General features: G+C 35.0%; 1 protein-coding gene across 1 annotated transcript; it reads right to left on the bottom strand.

The window, feature by feature from the left end:
* Nucleotides 1-14,674: 14,674 nt before the first annotated feature.
* LOC129870692 (60S ribosomal protein L8-like) lies at nt 14,675-16,469 on the bottom strand. Its single transcript, XM_055945539.1, has 2 exons — nt 15,933-16,469; nt 14,675-15,156 (listed from the first exon to the last, which is right to left on the bottom strand). The coding sequence occupies exons 1-2, from the start codon at nt 16,370-16,372 to the stop codon at nt 14,814-14,816; spliced, it is 783 nt and encodes a 260-aa protein (XP_055801514.1). The 5' UTR covers nt 16,373-16,469; the 3' UTR covers nt 14,675-14,813.
* Nucleotides 16,470-23,087: the final 6,618 nt, after the last annotated feature.

The raw sequence follows: 23,087 nt of genomic DNA, 5'->3' as shown, positions 1-23,087 counted from the left end.
TGAGGAGGTCTTAATTGTGAGTCAACCTCCTATTTTGAAGTCTAAAGTTGTTGTTCCAGACAAGATTAAGGGACCTTCCCATGAAGAAGTTCAAAAACAAAAATATTCAACTCAAATTCAATGGACCTCTCGCAAGTGGCCATCTCAAGATGAAAGTAGTAGCACCGTATTGATCGTTGTTAGAAATAATTGAAACTACCTTCTGACACGTCAAACAATACTAGTTCACATTCGATAGAGATTTTTGACAACAACATTAGTTCTTCAAGGATTTTGACAGTTATTAAAGAGGTAATAATTTTTTTTTTATTATTATTTTTTTTGCAGGCAAACGATGTTAGCATGTTGGAGACTTCTTACCAAAGCAAGCCACAATATAGTAATGAATGTGTAGAGGGGTCGATTTCAAGAAAATCAATTTTGACACCCACATCTAAGTGAGAGGCTACTTCTATCCCACATAAAAGAACTACATCAAATGTAGAATCTCCTCCCCACAAGAAACCGACAATGTCTATGTCTATTGTTGATGGAAAGCAAGTCATCTCAAAACTTCGAATGAATTTTGTCAAGGGAGCTTGGAATAAGATTCTTTCTAAACTTGACGATCTCATTGCAGAAAGTGTTTCTTCTTTTAAGGATGAGGTCCAAGTAATTCTTAAGGATGTAGATGGAATGGGGGTGGATATTTCTCCTTTGAAGAACTTATTGGAGTTTCTCTTTAAACTTGCCACCTCCTATGACTAAGCACGATTATCCCTTGCTGATATAACTCTGAAAATTAAAGAATCCGAGCAATATTTAAATTCCAAGAAATATCTTGATCTTGTCTTGAATCAAAAGAATAAGAAATTCAAAGAATTATTTGACGTATGTCAATCCCTTAAGGATCTGAGGGAAAAGGTGAAGGAATTAAAAGCCCTCTGAGATGCTGCCAAGAAAAAAGTCGAAGATGTCGTATCTAAAGTCTCAACAGCTGAACAAGAGTATAACAAATGCAGTGATGTTTCTCTAGCGACCACGAATGCCTCGAGTGATGTGGAAGAGAAGAAAAGAGTTTTAGAGATTTCTCTTCAAGACTTAGCTAATTATAAGTTAGTTAAGACTAGCTTATTATGAACTATTTTTTTCTGCTCTTTTCTTTTAGCATTCTGATCGATTAATTGTCACTTTTTTAGAAATCTTTTTGATTGCTTCATATTGCACCTTTCTTTAAGTAGTTCTTTTACGTTTCAACTTCAAGATTTATTTACTCGTATTGATGCATTGACGTAGTTGCATTAAGATTGGACTTTCCCCTAAACATAGTTGTTTATCACCTTGTGTGTTTCGATAGTACGAGAGATATATCATTGTATGAGAGCACCAAAGCCATGAGAGACTTAATTTATCACAAACCATACTGCTTAATCTAAATCATATTCAAAATTTATAGCTCAAGTCCCTCGGGATCGTTCTAAACAAACTTCAAAAATGAATTTCACATGCAGAAAAGCTGACAGTTTCATATTCGCATGATCTTATTAAAAATACTCATATCTTAGCATAGTGAACACGAAATGATAATACTTTTGATCCATTGAAAAGAAGATTCATAGAACTATAACATGTACAATAATCACAGCTAATAGCTTTACAGATTTGTATGAATATTTATTTGAAGTCAACTCAAATTCTATCTTGATTGGCCTTCTCTAATTCACACGTTATATATGACAATCTACAAGAACATTGTGATGCTCAAATAACAGCGTGCCCCATTTCTTTTGAACTTATGAGACTAAATTTAGGATGTAACTCTAAGCACCACGGACCTCAACGAAGAGGGTCAAGTGCGATTATGTGTTTTTTGGACACTCACAAGACTGAACTCAGAATGTAATTTCAAGCGTCTGCGTACCTCAATGAAGAGGATCAACTCATAACGTAGTTCTGAAGGAATCATTTTTTTTAAAAAAATTTTGTGTCCAAACTTTTGCCTAGGCCGCCTTTTTCGAGATTTTCAACCTAGCGGACATTATTTTTTTTGGATCTCGTGCACTATTTATACTCCTATGGGCCAGGAGTAACATGCAGTTTTTGCTCGTACCTTATGAAGCGTGTTTCTTTTCTTCATGGATAGTATTTATTTATGAACTTTCCATTAATGGCGCCAACGCGCAATCCTTCCGAGTCAACCAGTTTATAAGCGCCACTTGAGTATACTTCTTGTACCACATATGGTCCATCCCATTTAGCGGAGAACTTGCTTCCAGACTAATGAAAAGTAATAATGGGCCTTCTTACAACAAGAACTTGATCACCTATTTGGAAGCATCTAAGACAAACCTTCTTATTAAAAGATCGAGCTAGACGAGCTTGATAACATTCCAGACTTTGTTGAGCCTCTAACCTTTTTTCATCAAGAGCCTCCAATTCTTCAAGGCGTAATCGAGAATTTTCTTAATAAGTGATTCTTTCCTGAATAGCAAGGCGCAATGATGAGATTTGACACTTAAGTGGAAGGACTACTTCAACTCCATAAATAAGAGAATAAGGAGTAGCTTGTGTTGGCGTGCGATACGTAGTCTTATATGCCCAAAGAGCTTCTTTCATTCTTTCATGTCAAAATCTCTTAGACTTGGAAACAAATTTCTTCAACAAGTTGCATAGTGTCTTGTTAAATGCTTCAGCGAGACTATTAGCAGCAGCATCATACTTAGAGGAATTGCATTGCTTAAAGCCAAAAAGATCACATATCTTCATCATTAACTTATTATCAAATGGCTTGCCATTATCTATCAGTATGTATCGAGGAATACCAAAATGGTAGATAATATTGACTCGAATAAAATTAGTGACATTTTCTTTCTTCACTTTTCTAAGAGAAACGACTTCTTCCCATTTTGAGAAGTAGTCAGTTGCAGCCAGGATGTACAAATGTCCATCAGAGGACTTAGGCAATGGTCCAACAACATCCAAACCCCAAGCTTCAAATGGCCATGAGGCAATAGTTGGGTGCAATACTTCTGGGGGTTGATGTATAAAATTCTCATGGAATTGGAAAGCTTTACATCTTCGGACATAATCTAGACAATCTTTCACCATGGCTTGCTAATAATATCCCATTCTTTTTATGTGAAAATGAAGTTTTGGCCCAGATTGATGCGCTCCACATACTCCAGAATGTGCTTCTTGCATAACTTAAGTAGATTCATCTGGCCCAAACATCGTAAGAGAACTCCATCGAATGATCGCCTATAGAGTGTATTTTTGTAATAAATAAAAGAAGGGGCTCGTCATCAGATTTCTATCCTTCTTCAAAGATTTTTTGGCAATATTCCATAACACAAGTAATTATTTATTGGTTATCGCTAATCTTTAATTTTAGCCTCTGAAGTGTCTATAATTTGTTGAAATTCTTTCTTATGCTCATCTGGAGGCGGAGTTATCCATATCTGGTAAATCTCAATGTGCATTTGATCAGGCGATACTAATACAGAAGCTAAAGCCGTCAACGCATCATCCTTCTTATTTTCCTTTCTAGGGACATATTGAATAGTCACCTCTCCAAGACAACCTATCATCTTTTGAGCATAATTTCAGTATGGGAGTAACTCAGGCTTCTTCACCTCATAATTACCTAGGACTTGATTGATAACCAACTTAGAATCCCCATAAACTTGTAGTTACAATTGTTTCATATCAACAACCATTTCAATCCCAATAAGAGTGCTTGATATTCGGCAACATTATTAGACCAGTGTTGTGTTAGAGTGAAGGAGTACGACAAAAGTTCTCCATGGAAAGTGACAAATACCACTCCAGCACCGATTCATTCACGATGTGCAGCACCATTAAAATACATCTTCTAAGGTGGCTAAATTTCCACTAGCATTGCATCTTCATTAGGTAATTCACCAGATAACTCCCAATCATTCGTAATTGGATGATTGGCCAAAAAATATGCTAGAACTTGTCCATTTACTACCTTTTGAGATATATAGGCAATTTCAAATTGTTGAAATTGGAGATACCACCTTGCTAGTCGATCACTTAAGACAGGCTTGGACGTGACAAACTTGATAGGATTCACTTTACAGACAAGTCGTACAACATGAGCTTATAAGTAATGCTTCATCTTTTGAATTGAGAATACGAGTGTGAGACATAATTTTTCAATAGGTGAATACTTGATCTCGTTTTGTGTCATTATCCTACTCAAGTAATAAAGGGCATTTTCTTTCCTTTCATTATTTTTTGTGCCATGAGTTCTCCTATTGACCTTTCTCATGCTATAATGTATAAAATCAATAATTTTCTAGGTATATGAGCTACAAGTACTCGAGGCTTCATCAGATAAGACTTTATGTTCTCGAAAGCATTGGTACAAGTTTGGTCCGATTCAAAAGGAACATCTTTATTCATAAGGCGACTGAATGGTTGACATCTCCCAGCTAGATTTGAGATAAACCTCCGAAGGTATGCTAATTTTCCCTGCAAGTTTTTTAACTCATGAATATTTTTTGGCTTAGGCATTTTCAAAATAGCATATATCTTGTCTTGGCCAATCTCGATCCTCGATGTCGAATAATAAAACCAATTTTTTTTTGAAGTAACTCTAAAGGCATATTTTAAAGGGTTCATTTTGAGTTGGTATCTTCGAAGTCGTTCGAACACCATTCTCAAATCTCGCAAGTTGCCATCACTCTTTATTGATTTCACCGCTAAGTTATCAACATAGCACTCAAAATTTTTATGAAGCATGTCATCAAAAATATTCTACATGGCTCATTGATAAGTAGCCCCGGTATGTTTTAAACCAAAGGCATTACTTTGTAGCAATATATGCCTTTAGGAGTGCGAAATGCAGTAAGTTCATCATCCCTTGGTGCCATGCGAATTTGATTGTATCTAGATGAACCATCCATGAAAGACATTGTCTCGTATCCAGTCGTGGAATCAATAAGAAGCTCAAGGATTAAAAGAGGAAATTTATCCTTAGGGCATACATTATTAAGATCTCTAACGTCAACACAAACTCGGATTTGTCCATTCTTCTTTCTTATGGGTACAATGCTTGAAATCCATGTAGAATATTTGGCTTCAAGAACAAAACCCGCTTCAATGAGCTTGTTAACTTCAGTTTCGATCAAAGGAACCAATTCAGGTCTAAAGCAACATTGAGATTGTTTAACAGGATGAGTGCCTCATTTCACAGCAAGACGATGAACTGCAACTCTAGGGTCTAATCCTGGCATTTCTTTGTAACTTCAAGAAAATACATCCCTAAACTCCATAAGCAGCTCAATATATTTTTTCTCTTCATCGTCATTCAGTGAAGCACTTATATATGTAGGCCTTATATCATCATCAACCCCAAGATTTACTTCCTTTAATATATCAACAATATTCTTTATCCCTTCCTCGAGTTCAGGTGGCGCATCTTCAGCATCCTCATCTTCTTGAGGATCACCATCATTAAAAGATATGTGATGGCATACATGAATATCAACAAACCCATCCTCAATTTTTGCATATAGTGAAGTACTTTCCTTGTCATAAATTGTAATGTGATTTGATGATCCCACACTTTCTTTATCTTCATCTCGCTCCTTAGTGTGAACTATGGTATGAGTTCTTGCTCTCAGGACATCTCCACATGAAACTATAGATTTTGTTTCTCGCCTCATTCTAGAAGGAATCAAACTGGGCAATTTTTGGGTGAATTATGCTCTTGAGCATGTACCCGTTCTTCCATTGTTCTATAATTTCCTTGGAGTTTGTATTTATTCTTCATTGGTCCTAACCTATCAAACACTGAAGTATTTGAAGTTGATCCGATAAGCCGATCAAATGTAGAAACATTAGGAGTCATGCCACTAAGTCGATCAAACACAGAAGGTTTCTTGTTGAACATCATAGGTTCTTCCACATGGGTAATATAGTTGATGCTCATCCTTTTTATAGAGATTCGAATTGGGGACAGTTGTTTTGTAACCTAAGACTTCGCGCGATTGCTTGAAAATATACCCTCTCTCTATCATCATTCTTTGAGTATAATTTAGTCCAGATTTGACTTTTCAATAACTTCATTTAGAAGCTTCCCAACTTTACAAGCTTCATTGGGATTGTACCCTTATTTCACCAACAACTTATAAGCGTTTGGGTCAAACGTTTGTACGCTTTTTAGGAAGTGATTCATATGAATCATGGTTTGATGGTTGAAAAATCCTTCTATCATTTTTAAGGTGATTTGATTGCATCAATTTTCTTGATAGGAAATGTCAACTTGCTACTCTGCAACTCAGAGGGTGGGATCTTGACTTTGTTTGCCTTTGGGACATAGTGAGAAATAGGAATCACACTTTTACTTGAAGATGCCTCACTTGTCTTAGGTACTTTGCTCATATCTGAAAGCACTTTATTCTTTTCAATCATAACCCCCGCATTATATGGTGCTACATCAACCTTCTTTTGATATTAGCCTTTATGATTGGTATCGCATTATTAATTTTTACTTCTTTTGAGATATGATTGTTTAAGTATAATTTTTCATCTGCAAAGTGCACTTCTATCTCGTTGAAAGGTTCATCATCAGCAACTATCTTCTTTTGAACCCCATCTTCAAAACATTTAAAACATTAATGGTAGGACGATACCACTTTGTTCTCATGTATCCATGTCCTTCCTAGAAAGATACTATATGAGGTTTTTGAGTCAATAACATGCATCCATGCACTCGAACACTTATCTCCCATCGTTATATCTAATTTGACAGCGTCAATGGCTCTCTGCCCCTTTGGTATATCCCTAAATCATCAGACGACTTTCAGACAGTTCATTTATCGAGATTTCAAGTTCTTTCACAGTGCGAATAGGGAGAATATTGACCCCAGATCCATCATCCACCATGATCCTATTTACTTTATGTCCACACATAAAATATACCATATATTAAGGACGATTATACAACACTTCACCCAACAAAAGATCATCATTAGTGAATGTAAACTACGTATCACAAGTGTCCACTTCTTTAGAGTGAGACTTGATAAGGCCTTCATGTGATGGAAGTAATGATGGCGATGAGTCTTCTCTCGTTTTCTCTTCTTTATTAATGTTACAGCACGAGACCTTGGTGTCCTAATGAAAAATCTTTTCATGGAACCAACTTGGCAAGAATTCCTCTAATGTCACCGAAGAACGTTGCTTTTGATAGTAATTCCCCCCAACTTTTGACTTTTTTATATTCTTTCTTACCCTTTGAGTTTTAGGTAGTTTCTTCATCTTTCCTTTTGTCACTTGCTTACTTGGCTCTCTTTGCAAGCTTGTTTTACAACGTCTTCATCGTGTTATCAAAATCCATCCTTCATCATCAGTATAAGAACTACAAGATTGATTTTCCTCTATAGGTTTATCTCTCCTTATTACTTCATTCACCAAAAGAACGAGTAATGATGTGTTAATATTTATCAGTTTGAAGTCACCAAATTTAATTATTTTTTGTTGGAATATGGCTAGGACATCACCACAATCATGTACTTCAACAAAGTTGCAAAGAACTATGGAATCGAGTGAAGCAAAAGTGACAGAGACTTGATTTGAACTCTCCTTCTCGTCTTCAATCAATATGTTTCCTTAATGGGCTAAGTCCATAATCGTTTACTTAAAGATAAAATATTTTTCAATAGAATGGCCCATCAAACGATGATATTTGCAGTAATTTGGATCATTAGTCCTCCCAGCCTCATCTAGATGCTTCATTTCAGGTAGCTCAAAGAGTTAATGTCAGAAGCTTTTCAAAAATTACTGGAACATTTGAGTCCAAGAATGGATACTTTCTTGCCTACATTTCCTTCAAGGTCAGCTTTTTACTAGTGTTATTTTGAAAAGTTATGGTCTTCACCCTTTGATTCTTGCTTAGATTTGTAGCCACTTTCAAAGGTACGATATTAACATTCATCGACTCCTTATTTTTAAACTTGGGTGCCGATTTCCCCCCTTGCTTTACCTCTATTTTGTCTTTTCTCTTGTGAGGCTCATAAATAGGTGGTCCTTTAATTCCGCTTGCGGACATGCTAAACTCCACATCATGAGCACGTGTGGCTAGTTCCTCAAATGATTTGGGTTTAATACCCTGTAGGATATAATGAAGTCCCCAATGTATTCCTTGAATACACATTTCTATTCTGGAAGTTTCACTAAGCCTATCCTTACAATTGAGACTTGCATTTCTCCATCGGTTGATGAACTCAATAACATGTTCATCTTCCCATTGACGTGTATTTATGAGTTTAACCATGCTCACAGTATGCCTTGTGCTATGGAAATGATTGAGAAACTCATGCTCGAGTTGTTCCCAACTATCAATAGAGTGAACCTCGAGATTCGTATACCAGTCAAAGACATTTCCTTGTAAGGAGCACACAAATTTTTTAACCTGATAATCTCTATATGTTCCAACAATATTACAAGTTTCAACTAAATAGGCGATGTGTTGCTTTGGATTTCTCTTTCCGTCAAATTGTTGAAATTTTGGAGGTTGATAACCTGCAGGCATCTTCAAAACATCGATTCTTGAATTATATGGATTTGCATAAGTAAATAATGACTTTGAAGACACATCATATTTATCTTTGATAGTTCCCATAATGAAGTTCTTCAGTTGATGAATGAGAATTCCTCCTTCTGCGGATACTTGTAGTTCATCACACATATGTATTTACTTTGTAACTGAATCTTTATTTTCTTCTATCGTGGGACATTTTCTAGGTGCATGAATTGAGTCCCCCTCCATAATATTTTCTGCTCTTTCCGTCAACTTGATAATTCGATTATCCTGATCTTGCACATATTTTGTTAGACCTTGAATTGCCTTTATCAAACTCGCCAGTTGTTCTTCAACAGTTGAGGCGTTAGTCATCATTGCTTGGATGGTCGTTATGGATGATGGAGTAAATCACAGATTTTCTCTCAAACCAAAATTTATTTGGAACAAGTTATGTGGAGTGATTGGGGAAGATCTAGTGATCAAGACATCATTTTCATCTTTAATAGTACAATTTCTTGTGTTAAAAGGACTAAGTCGAGCCAATGTCTTTTCAACAATATCAACTATTTCTCTCATTCTTTCAATTCATTCAGAAAGAATCTTATCCCCTTTGAAGATGGAAGATCAAAAATAGGAACGGATGTGGACGACACTTGAAGTGCTTGTTGTCCTAGCAAGTTTGCCCTGTTCCTAGTGATGGATACCAAACTTCCCATAGTAGCATCCAGTATGTTCTCCACCTCAGAGGAAAAGTTGGAATCAGTAGTCTTAGCAATAATAGTCTAGAAGTCCAACTTCTTAGATGCCATTTAAGTATTCTTGAAATTTGATGATCGATGTAAAGAGATGAGAGGTATAGATGGTCCTACTAGGCATACCAAAATTTATAAACAATAAAATTTTGAGTCGAGAAAAATAAATAATCAAGACCAGAAAATTGGAGTAACAAAGTATAATATTTGATCAAAATGTAGTGCGTGTTACAATCTTTATGATAATCCTCCGATTCTTCAAATAATATGAAATACGTTGAACTTGAATTTGATTTAGAGTCAAGGGCTTGAATAACTTGATCTTGAATCTTCGTCTTCAAATTTAGATTTGAATTATTCATCACGAACACTTGTATGATTATGATGAATAATAAATATGAACACATACTTGATCTTGAACGTCTTGATAGTTGCCTTCGTTCTTGATTTTGAACTTGAACTTGAATTTAATTTCTTGAACTTTGTAACTTTGTAGAGAATTTGCAGTCTTTGATCCACGAGCTCTCTTCTTGATTCTTGTTCTTCAAAACTCTCCCTTCTGAGAATAGTGAGGACCCCTATTTATAGTTGTAGGGAGTGGTATGCATGCGTGATTTGATTGGTCAGTTTGAACTGACCAATCAGATGCCTTTAGTGAAGAACTTCAATTTGATTGGTCAGAATATGTCATATATACACGTGACATTATTCTAGTAGCTCATTTAATTTGACTTGAATTGCCACATAACTTTGACATGTGGCATTATTTTAGTGACTTATTTAATTTGACTTGGATTGCCACCCAACTTTGACATGTGGCATTATTTTAGTGACATATTTAATTTGACTTGGATTGCCACCCAACTTTGTCACATGGTATGATTCTAGTGGCTTATTTAATTTGACTTGGATTGCCACATGGTTTTAACACGTGGCATGATTTTAGTGGCCTATTTAATTTGACTTGAATTGCCACATAACTTCGACACGTAACATGATTTTAGTGGCTCATTTATTTGACTTGGATTGCCACATTATTTGGACTATTTTCTTGAATTTAATATAGTCCAAATTAATTTACGGATTTAAATCCAATAAAATTTTAACGCTTACCCACAAATGAAGAATTCTTTAGCTTCAATCTTCTTCGATTAAGATCGGCTCAAAGGTAAGACCAAACTTCTAATAACTTTGATGCCCCATTGTGAAGGCTACCCTAACATTTTCAAGTTTTGTGCAGATTGAGCTCGGAGAGTTAATACCACTCAATTAACCCCTAAATCTGAAAGGCATTACCCTCTAATTAGAAGCGTAATTAGTACCAACTATCATAGAAAGGCATTTACATTCTTGAGACAAGAATTCAAGTACATTTTTCTGTGGGATTCCTTCTTGATTGTTTCTGCATTCTTCATATTTGCTATATTATTTCTGTCAATTACTAGCTCTATCTTGCCGGATTTAACTTTTGATTTTTCTTATGTAATTTAAAATTTCTATTTTGGACCTTTCTTGTTCGAATATTAGGTGTTTTGTTTCTATCTAGTTTTAGTATGACTTTTGTCTGATGTGGTTACTCATGAATAGAGTTAATCGTATCTGATCCATTCATGCAAAAATGATTAGCTAAAATATCAGCAAGTTTGTTTCCTTCTCTATAAGTGTGCTCAGCCACCATTGTTCCCTTCTCCATGGCCCTTTTAATAGCTCTAATCTCCATTGCAATTTCCCGAGTTATTTTTCAAATAATTGAATTTCTGATTTACATAAGATAAAGTCTATGAATGATTATATGTTTACCTTTAGTTGGAGTTTTATACTATGAAATTTAAATTTATTATTTTGGAATTGGTAGGTGATAAGACTAAATGGTTAAGAGAACTTTGAGTATTTCAGTTGAAATAAAATTAATATTTTTGTGTTTATACTGTGCATATCAGGAACAATACTTGTCTTGAAAAAATAAATATTTTATTGATAAAAATTGACTCATTCATTTGAGATATAATGTGATAAAATAATTGTTGTGAGATGAAATTATTATGTAACTTGTGTACAATTAGAAGTGAATTTGATCAATTCACAAAATAAAAGAAACATCGATGAGTGAAATTTTTGTCAAATTTGAGAAGATCAACAGCGATGATAAACCCATCTATATAATTGAAGATTACATGAGTTATGTTCATATGGTAATAACAAGTTATTAGTTGATCAAATCTGACAATAAAATTATGTCCCTATTATGACAAGACAAAGTAAAGTTTGGTTAAACTGTTATGGGTCTTTTGGTGTAAGGGATAAACATAAATAATCCTAAGATTAAAAAAATAGTTCAGGGATAAAATTTGGTGTCTTGTTTGGCTTGCAAATTTGGGATAACTTATCTCACCATTTATACCATAGTGATGAGATAAGTTATTTCATATACACAATGCGATAAGTTGTCTCACCCTATCCCAAAATAAAGAATTGCAGGATAATTAATCTTGAGATAAGTTATTCCCAACCAAACGACCCCTTAATTCAATTCATATCCTATATAGATATTATATTGTTCTGTAGACACTTGGTGATTAAAACTATATGAACGTGGAAAAATACCGCTCCTAAAAAAATTGTGACATATTTTTAAAGCAAATACAAAACACACACATGGTCTCTTAGCGCCCCTCTAAAGTTAATCGACCCTCCATCTTACAAAATAGATGAAAATCATATTCCGTTATTCTTGTAATTTTCAAAAACTTATATCACTTGACATATGCAATTAAGGCTGAATTCATCAGTGGTCATTTAAAGCTGACATCAATTTTCACTTAAATATTTCAATTAGGATTTGATTATTACATACATTGCCTCATGGCGAGTTTTGCTGAAGGAGAATGTAATACACTTGTTGATTACGTGGCAAACAATCAATTAAATGATTACATGTGTCAGTTTACGTAAAAAAATTATTTTAAAACCTATTTAGTAAATAAAATAACGTAAAAATAGAATTCTTTAAAAAAATCAATTTAACCCCCCCTCTCCGACGGAAATTGTCTTCTCCACTACATCTAACAATATTTTTTTTGTGTTTCTTAATCTCTTTTTTTCTTCCTATGGTGGGGAAGGAGAGAAAGAGAAAAAAAATATAAAGTATGAGTGTTGGTATCCATTTTTTCTTGTGAAAAAAGGTGAAGGACGGTAATGGTACCTTATTATCCTTCTCCATCGGAAATCGTCTTCTCCACTACACTCAAAATTTTCTTTTGTGTTTTTTTTAAAATTTAAAATAATTGTTCTGTTTTTTAAAAAATTTCATATTTATTCTTTTTCTTCTTTTTATTGTTGTTTTGTGGAAAGAAAAGAGGGGGAGGAGAGAGGGAGAGAAAGAGAAAGAAAGAAAGAAAAAGTATGAAATATAGGTGTTGATATCCATTTTTTCAGCGAAAAAGGTGGAAGGCGGTGATGGTAGATTTAGAAAAGCAATACACTGAAGAAGAAAAAAATGGCTTGAAAACAAATTTGAATAAAAAAAATTGACATCTATTGAAGGAGTTTAAGCTTGAAAAAATGATGGGAGGTAGTGGCTTGAGAAATAGAAAAGATAGAGAGAAAATAAAATAAAAAAGGGCTAAATATAAGCTTTTCATACTTCATTAATGAGTATATCACACTCACTTTGTCATATCAGCAAAAAGTGTCAAAATGACATATACATAAGTTATCTAAAATGAATAAAGCATAATTAAAATATCTAAATAAAAATTGATGCCAATTTAAATAGTGACTAATGAATTCGACCTACAATTAAATATACCATAAAAGCATAAACATATTTCCAAGAGTATAGAGAGGGCATTCACAGAAGACCCTTCTTTCAAAAAAGGAGAAAAAGACAGTGGGTGTGGCTCATCAATCTTTCTGAAAAGGTTGAATTCATCCAGGCTTAAAGTTGAAGCCAACATTTATTTAGACACTTAAATTAAATTTTGTTCATTTTAGACATTTTATGTGTGAGTCTGTTGTCATTCGATACTTTTTTTTATATTCTCAAAACTAACATAAGTGCATGCATCAAACACTTCTAATGTGGATAAATAAACGAATCGACATATAACATGTGAATTTTTTTTTAAAAAGCTTACTTTCTCTTTTTCTCTCCCTCTAGAATATCTAACCCCATTCCCCACCATTAATCCCTTTTTCTTCTCATGAAAATTTATGTGTTCTTCTCATGCCAAATAAAATTTTAATTTCTTGTGTTACATTTCTTGATTTCTCCTTTCTTGAAAATCGAATTTGCATCTCGAGTGAAAAATAACAGTATATTCAAATGGGGTTGTGAAGATGCAGATTAAGAAATAGATTGAGAATTTAGTTATGAATACTATGGGAAGGATGTTATTCGAAAAAAGGATATAATGAGGAAGAAGGAATAAATAAGGCTCACAAGCAATTAAGAGTTTTTTTGAATTGTTAGGGGCTTTTCCCAGAAATCATCTCTATTTATGTGAATTAATTTTCTTAAATGATGTCATTTGTTTAATTTTATCATTTGTAAGGAATCCTTGGATTTAAAAGGACCTAGAGTGTAATAGCATGTTTCTATCTCAATTTTCGTTGTTAATGACCCAGAAAATTAGGGCAATTTGCAGTAAGAAAATTGAAAACCAAGATAATTTTTCATTATTCTTAGGGCATAAGTTTTTTATTCAGTTGTGATAGCAGACATCATTGATATTGCGGAGCTTAAAATTTATTTTTTAATTTTATTTTGAAAAGAACAAGAATATCACAAATTTTTAGAGAATGATGGTGATCTTATTTTTTTGGTGAGGTTGCTAAAGAAATTGATTCTATTGTTGAAGAAATTGAATTCCAATGTACTCCAACAAAATTTCGTAGGATTTTTTCGGAAAAGTTGTGTGGTGATGAAGGATGGTGGAAGGCGAAGAAGTTGCTGGAAAAAAAGAGTGACGATGAAGAAGAAAGAGAAAAATATTTTCCAAAACAAAAACCTATTCATGTGCTTAAAATTCACATAACACTCTACATGAAACACACTACATAAAGGAGCATAGAATACTTATCAAAATTGAAATTAATTTACTTATACAAAAAGGAGTATTTCATTAACACTTCTCAAATGTACAAAATCTCACGCTGGATTTACCCCAACCCCACTATAACTTCCATGCTAAAGTATAGCATGGATAGTAGAACGAGCATTTGAACAAAGAGTACCACACCATTCTTCAAAATTAATCTTCATACCAGCTGCTAGCCAACAGCAGCTATGGACACCAAAAGTTAAAAAATATCGACTCCCAACATGTAAAGGAAACCAACTTAGGGAAACATAATGAGAACCAAACCACTGAAGAAAAGGGAAACATAATGAGAGCCAAGCTAAACACATTTATAAATGGCAAATTTGTCTAAATAAGATCCCAACAAAACTTAGTATAAAGATGATTGTAGCTGAATACTCAAAATCCAAACACAACAAGAAGGAAAACAGTAACAAAACTAATATCTTAGGCCTTGTCAGCTTTGGCAGCAGTAGCAGCAGCTTGACCACGAAGACGACCAGTCCTCCTTGCTGCAATAAGACCAACCTTTTGACCAGGTGGTGCATCACGACGGACAGTACTGGCATGACCAATATGTTGATGGTTACCACCACCATGAGGATGCTCCACAGGATTCATAGCAACACCACGAACCTTTGGCCAGCAGTTCCTCTTTACCCGGTACTTGTGGTATGCATTACCAGCTTTAAGCATTGGTTTCTCAGTTCTTCCTCCACCAGCAACCTGACCAATCATGGCTCGACATCCACTGGGCACAATCTTCTTGGATCCAGATGGAAGCTTAATCCTGAAAAGAAAGAATAGAAGTTAAGTTGTATATAGCAAACTACCAAAATCATCTCCATAGACTTGATAATAACAATATGATATCACAACAGACTACTAATTTCCGAAAACTCATCAACTGTCCATGAAGAAATCATAATAATCTAAGCTGAGTTTTATGTGTAAAGCAAACAGACACCAACAAAGAAATTGTTAAATCAATGTAGTTCAGATCAACAAGTATGCAATTCAGTATTATCCAAACAAGTTAGAAAAGACTATCTTTACTACTTCAAAAGACAGATTCTGTTACATGGGAAGAAAAGTTGAGTATCAGTAACACCATTAACATGAATTTTCTATCCCCTAACATCAGTGTATAACATAATGGATAGCAACTGTAAACAGCCTAGCTTCATCAAATGCAAACACACAGTACTTCACGAAAAGAATCTAAGAATCCACGTAGAAAAGAACATTGCCACATTAAATAAGACACTGATTGAATATGAACAAACTTTCCCAGTCAAGCTAATTTAAAGGAAAGCATATTAAAGCTTTCCAAGCAAATTGCCCATCAATCTAAAACTAATATATCAAATAAACTGCGCTTGAATTCTAATTGCTAAATTCCTTCAATATTCAAGCCAATTCATTCCAACACTAAATAAATCCAAATATCATACATCCCAATAGTAAATTTACCTTTTTAATTAGTTTCAACAAAAAGTACCTAAGCAACACACATATTAAGGATTAAAAAAATCATCAATGTCTCATAAATAAGCTGAAAGATACCTAGTTGTTCCGTTATCGGGGTTGTGACTGATAACAATAGCATAATCACCAGAGCATCTAGCAAAAACACCACGGTCACCAACTTTATGCTCAACGTTACAAACCACAGCACCTTCAGGTATAGATCTGAGTGCAAGGACATTACCAACCATAAGATTAGCTTTTTTCCCACAGTAAATAAACTGACCAGTATACATCCCTTCTGCAGCAACGAACAATTCCTTCTGATGCTTGTAACGGAACGGATGACGGAATGTCATACGTGCCAATGGCGCACCCCTACCTGGATCATGAATGATTTCTGTAACAACACCTTTGAGGTAACCATTACGTTCACCGAAATCAAGCGAACGGAACCTTGCAGGACCCTTGCGGTGATGAGTGTGAGATTTGAATACGGAACCTGCTCCCTTACGTTGTGCTCTGATTACACGACCCATTTCGGCGCTCTCTCTCTGTTTGCTCACAGAAGGGATAAAGAGGAAGAAATGTAATAAAGAAGAAAGGGAGTTAGGGTTTTTAGAAGAGAAGGGCCGTAAGAAGTTTATGGGCTTGGGCTAGGTTTGCTCTACATTGTAGTTATTTGTAAAACCCAATGTGCAATTTCACAAGAAATTGCAAAGGTCCAACAATATTTCTATTTAGTATTGGTAGTTTATCTAATTACAATTCATACCAATATTTTAGAGAGACGAGTAAGTTTCAGAGAGATAAAGAAAAGATTCAAGCAGGTTGTATAGATACACAGATCAGAGATACACAAACACACAATTATACAATCTCATCTATCTCAAATCTTGCTCGTCTTCCTCACCCTTCCCCAAATCTTGCACACAAATACACATATTATCTTTGAAATCGAAATATAGATACATATTGTATCACCCCTAAAATAAACTACACATATACAGTTTGTATCAATCTTTTGTAATACAAAAATGACAAAAAAAAGGTTGATACATTATTTAAATATTGTATCACCCCCTAAAATAAATATGGATATACAGTTTTCTCTGACAATAGTTCTATTAATTTTTTTTCAATATACAGTTATTATCTGATAATAGTTGCATTAGTTTTTTTTTGATACATGAATACATTTTTTTTCCTGACACATAGGTATAATTAATTGTATCAATATGAGAACAATCAAAGAAGATACAATTTGATAATAGGTGGATCAGTTTTCTTATACACAAATATAATTTTTTTTGATACACAAATATAATTGTTGTATCAATCTAAGAAGAAGAGTACACTCAAACAATGAACAAAAAATAAAGAACCCAAAATAGAAAATTGTGATATATTGGCGTTAATCCAATAAAAAATAAATCAGCAATCAGCATCTATATACCCAAAAATTATTGAAAAGCAAGAACCACAAGTGTAGATAAAACTAATTCAGGTAAAACTTTAATGGGGTTCCGTATTCATATAAAAATAGAGAGGGAGAAGAAGAAAGATTCACGCAATGAATTGTAGAGAGGGAAAGAGAGTGCGAGAAGAAAATATGAGAGGAGAGAAGAAACCGAGAGAGTAAGAGGGAGAGAGAGAGGAGGTGAGGGAGACAAAGAGGAGGTATTTGCTATAAAACCCTAAATATAGCTATATTAGATAATTTTTTGAAAGTATCGCTAGGTTATGTATATGTAATAACTATTTTTGTTTAATTATGTAGTTTTTCCTTTAACGCTTCATTCATTTAGTGGTCTAAATTATCCCTAACTTTTTTTTACTCAAGAATACCCCTCAAACTAACACAATAAATTTGATGACTTTTTGTAATACTCCGCCCTTTTAGAATGTTTGAATTAACTCGTACTTTCGGGGCAAGACTAAGGGTGATTCATAAGTTAAAAAGAATGTGCTAAGATGTATTCGAATTGTTCAGTGGTCATATTATAAGTTTTAAAGTCAAGCAAGTTGTAAATTGACAAAAGTTATCGCAAGTTACTTTAATATTCATTCAGAGTTTTGGGTAAAATGTCTAGAGCTTTTTTCTCCATTTATAAATAGTTAGAAGATCAAAAACCTATCAAATTGAAGGTCTATGAGTTTAGTTTCTAATGCACCAAACTGTTCATTCATACGATTTTAGAATAGAGAAATATTCGTATTTTTGTGAAACTACGCAATAGAGGAAGCTAATGGGCCCCTTAGGACGATTGTAATTGTATAACTCGTCTTCTTCACTTATTTACTCATTATTTTTAATGGAAAATATAGAAAAATCAGATAACCACCTTATAAATTATCCTCATATGTTTATAATAGCCTTTAATGAAAATTGCTTTAGATCGCGAGCTCGTCATTTTGATATATTTTTCTTAGTAAATTATGTAGTATAACTCTGCTTGTGTTGTGGCATCAGTGATTTGGCTCTATTGTGAGGTTTCAGGTCATATTCTGACCTTGGGATCAAGGTAATATCCTCTTGTTATTGATTTTAGTTTTGGTAAGCTACATCTAGTAATTTACGATAAAAATCTGTACCGATTATTGAATTATCATCGTAATTTGTATCCTTATTGGTTAATTGAGATTATCCCTATTGTAGTGTCGTACGAGGTGTCTCTGACCTTCACTATCACTTATGACAATAGCTACCACTTGGTCAAACTCTAAGTCACCGAACTCCAACTTAACAACTCAACCACTACTCTTCTACCCGACTCCATAAAATACCGCATACAACTACAATATGTCCACACAATGTTACATAGTCATACCCCCCAGATAGTACTATACTTACTCCCAATCCTCAACTCGAATCAATTACAGAATGGGCAGGATCATTCACAATGATGTTAATCCCTCAGTTCCTGTACATGTAATCACATTATTTCACAGAATGACAGATACCAATTGGTCCTCTCATGGGGATATCAACATATACTCGGTTCTCTCAGGAACCCACATACAAACTATTTATGTGATGGAACGTGATACATAATCCAATTATGTGTCAGAATGTGACATCCGATCCAATAATATATCAGAATGTGACACTCGATCTAGAAATATTTCAGAACATAACACCCGATCCCAACAAAACACAACCAAATCACAATTATAATGATTGGTCATAACTGCTATAAGTACTAAGAACAGGTTCATCACATGATATTTCACATTTTTAGTCATTTAGCTTGGTCCGATATATCTTTTCCTATCCCCATACATAGAGACGGAACAGGTAATGATCATATATAACACAGAAGACAAACCATCACCTACTCCTAATTCAACAAAAAATTCTTCCTTATCCAGGTCACATCAAGTTTAACCACTAGGGATACACATATTTCTACCCATAGTTGGTGAGATGAACCTTCTTTTAACGAAATACACTTTTTTGGAGCTGCGTTGGAAAAAGATAACTTTCTCATTATGATTTGGTGTCTTCATATGAATTATTTTTCTAGAAGTCTAATTTTATGTCATTAAGAATCAATCAATTTGGAGCATACTACAGTGAGATATGATTTTTCTTCTACAAATACTCAATTTCGTCATAACACCATGTCTTGCAACAATTAATTTATTTGACCTACTTAACCTCCGAAACTTAAAATATGGTCCTCACAAAAGTTGTAGGTAATGATGTTTGGGTTATTTAGAAATTTGAATCACCTAATTTGGACTATCTATTAAAAATTATGCCCAAAATACAGAAGTGATATCATTTTCATCGAGAATTGGAATGTCATATACAATGTTTTTAGAGGGTGTTACATTATCTCCCCCTTGGGAACATTCATCCTCGAATGAGGAAAGACTTAGCTTGAGTAGAGTAGAGTGTAAACCAACAACCCATCATTAATGCAATAGTGTAATTTAAAACATCATTCGCAACATATTTCATAATTTTTGCAAGCATATGACAAGAAAAGTTGAAATGCAAGGATTTCAAGTAATTGAGCAAGGACAACTTAATACCTTAGGTTTGGGTAGAGGGAAAAAGATGAGGGTATCGCTTAATCATATCCGCTTTCGCTTTCCATGTAGTACTTTCGATTTGTTGATGCCTCCAAAGGACTTTAACAAAGGCAACTTTTTTGTTCCTCAATCTCTTAACTTGTCGGTGCAAAATTTCAACCAGAACTTCTTCATAGGTCAAGTTTTCTTCAATATTCACTACTCTCAAAGGAATAATAGAACTAGGATCACCCAGACATTTTCTCAACATAGACACATGGAACACCAGATGAACCATGGCCATTTCCAATAGCAACTCCAACTCATATGCAACCTTGCCAACACGTCTCACAATTCTATAAGGCCCTACATACCTAGGGCTTGATTTTCCTTTCTTACCAAACCGAACCACACCCTTCATGGGTGAAACCTTCAGATAAACCTAATCGTCCACACTAAACTCAAGATCCCTTTTTCTAGTGTCGGAATAGGACTTTTGATGATTTTGAGCCATCTTCAATCTTTCTCTAATGATCTTCACCTTCTCTAAAGCATCAAGTACCAAATTGGGGCCCAACAAAGTCATCTCACCTACTTCGAACCAACCAACCGGGGATCTACATTGTCTCCCATACAAATCCTCAAATAACGCCATCTCAATATTTGAGTAGTGACTATTATTATAGGCAAACTCGATGAGTGGTAGATGATCTTCCTAATTTCCTTTAAACTCTAACACACAAGCCCTTAACATATCCTCTAGTGTTTGAATCGTCCTTTCGGCTTGCCCATCTATTTGAGGATGGAATGCGGTGCTCAATTTTACCTTAGTACCAAGGCCCTTTTGAAATGATCTCCAAAAGTGAGAAGTAAATTGGGTACCATGATCTAAAATAATGGATAACGATACACCATGCAACCTCACCAACTCCCAAATATATAATTTGGCATAGTCTTCGGCACTATAGGAAGTCTTAACCGTTAGGAAGTGAGCCGACTTAGTCATTCTATCAATAATTACCCAAATCGAATAATGACGCTTTCGGGTATGAGGCAAACCCACTACAAAATCCATATTCATATCTTTCCACTTCTAAGTAGGGATTTCAATATCTTGGGCTAGGCCACCCGACCTTTGATGTTCGGTCTTCACTTGTTGGCAATTCGGACATTCAGACATTCAGATACAAACCTTGCTATGTCCTTTTTCATGCCACCTCACCAATAGAACTCTTTTAAGTCTCGGTACATTTTTATCGAAATGAGCCTCCATCAAGATCAAACTCCTTAGACCATCAACATCTGGAACACATAGATGACCTTGGTAGTATAGCACCCTATCTCCCTCTTGGGAAAAGACCTGTATCTTTTTTTCCTTCACCAACTTCTTTAACTCGATAAACGTCGGGTCAAGATCTTGCTTTGATTTAACATCCACCACCAAAGAGGATTCAAACCTATTTTGAACAACCATACCACCATCATTATTACCACGCAACTTCACCCCTAATCTAGCTAACCGGTGAACATCTTTCACCAACTCCCTCTTCCTTTTATCCACATGGGCCACACTCCCCATAAACACTCTACTAAGTGCATCGGCAACCATATTGGCTTTATCCGAATGATAGTGCACACTCATGTTATAGTCCTTAAGGAGTTCTAGCCACCCCCTTTGCCTTAGATTAAGGTCTTTTTAGGTGAACACATATTGAAGACTTTTATGATCGGTATACATATCTACATGCACCCCATAGAGGTAATGCCACTAAATCTTTAAAGCAAAAATAATGGCCATAAATTCAAGGTCATGGGTAGGGTAGTTACGCTCAAGCACCTTTAATTATCTAGAAGCATAGGCTGTGACCTTGCCGTTTTTTATTAAGAGACAACCTAAACCAATCTTTGAAGCATCATAATAAACTACAAACCCTTCTAATCCTTCTGGTAGAGTCAAAATAGGAGTGGAGGTTAGTTGATCTTTCAAGGTCTAGAAACTCTTTTCACACTCATCCGTCCATATGAATTTGGCTTTCTTTTGGGTCAATTTCGTTATAAGAGATGAGATGGAAGAAAAACCTTCGACGAACCTTCTATAGTACCCGGCTAGACCCAAGAAACTCCTAATGTCTGAAGGAGACAATGGTCTAGGCCAATTTTTGACTGCCTCTATTTTCATAGGATCAATCTTGATCCCATCACCGGACACTACGTGACCAAGAAATGCCACATCCTTCAACCAAAATTCACACTTACTAAATTTTGCAAATAATTGCCTATCCCTCAATGTTTGAAGCACAACTCTCAAGTGATTTTTATGTTTTTCCTTACCCCGATAGTAAATCAAAATATCATCAATGAAGACCACCACAAAAGTATCAAGGTAAGGTTTGAACACCCTATTCATCAAGTCTATTAACGCTGTTGGCGCATTTGTCAACCCAAAACTCATCACCACAAACTTGAAGTGACCATACCTTGTTTGGAAAGCCGTTTTGGGAATGTCACACTCCCTCACCCCTAGTTGGTGATAGTCGAACCGAAGGTCAATCTTGGAGAAGTAACTTTCCCTTTACAATTGATCAAACAAGTCATCTATTCTAGGGAGTGGGTACTTATTCTTAATGGTCATCTTATTTAATTGCTGGTAGTCTATGCACATTCGAAGCGACCCATCCTTCTTTCTCATAAATAACACCGGACCACCCCATGGTGAAATACTTGGTCTTATGGACCCCTTTTCTAACAAGTCCTTTAATTGTTCCTTCAAATCTTTCAACTCTGTTGGGGCCATCCAGTAAGGAGGAATAGAGATAGGCTGGGTATCGGGGAGGTGATTGATACCAAAATCAACTTCCCTTTGGGAGGAACACCGGGAAGGTCATCGGGAAAGACATCAGGGAACTCATTGACTATGAGAATCGACTCAAGATGAGGACTTTCGGAGTCGACATCCCTAACCCTCACAATTTGGTAAATACAACCCTTAGAAATTATTTTTCAGGCCTTAATATAAGAAATGAACTTACCCTTCACCACTGAATCATGATCCTCCCATTCAATAATGGACTCATTTGGAAATTGGAGCTTGACTCAATAAGTCCTACAATCTATGGAAGCATAACATGCCTGTAACCAATCCATTCCAAGAATGACATCGAAATCTACCATGTCAAGCTCAATGAGATCACAAGGAATAACTTTATGCAAGATAGAATGGGACAACCTCAATAG

The sequence above is a fragment of the Solanum dulcamara genome, chromosome 10 (genome assembly GCF_947179165.1).
Source record: "Solanum dulcamara chromosome 10, daSolDulc1.2, whole genome shotgun sequence".
Classification (NCBI taxonomy): Eukaryota; Viridiplantae; Streptophyta; class Magnoliopsida; order Solanales; family Solanaceae; genus Solanum; species Solanum dulcamara.
Note: the sequence above shows the minus strand (reverse complement) of the source record. Positions and strands in the feature narration are given on the sequence as shown.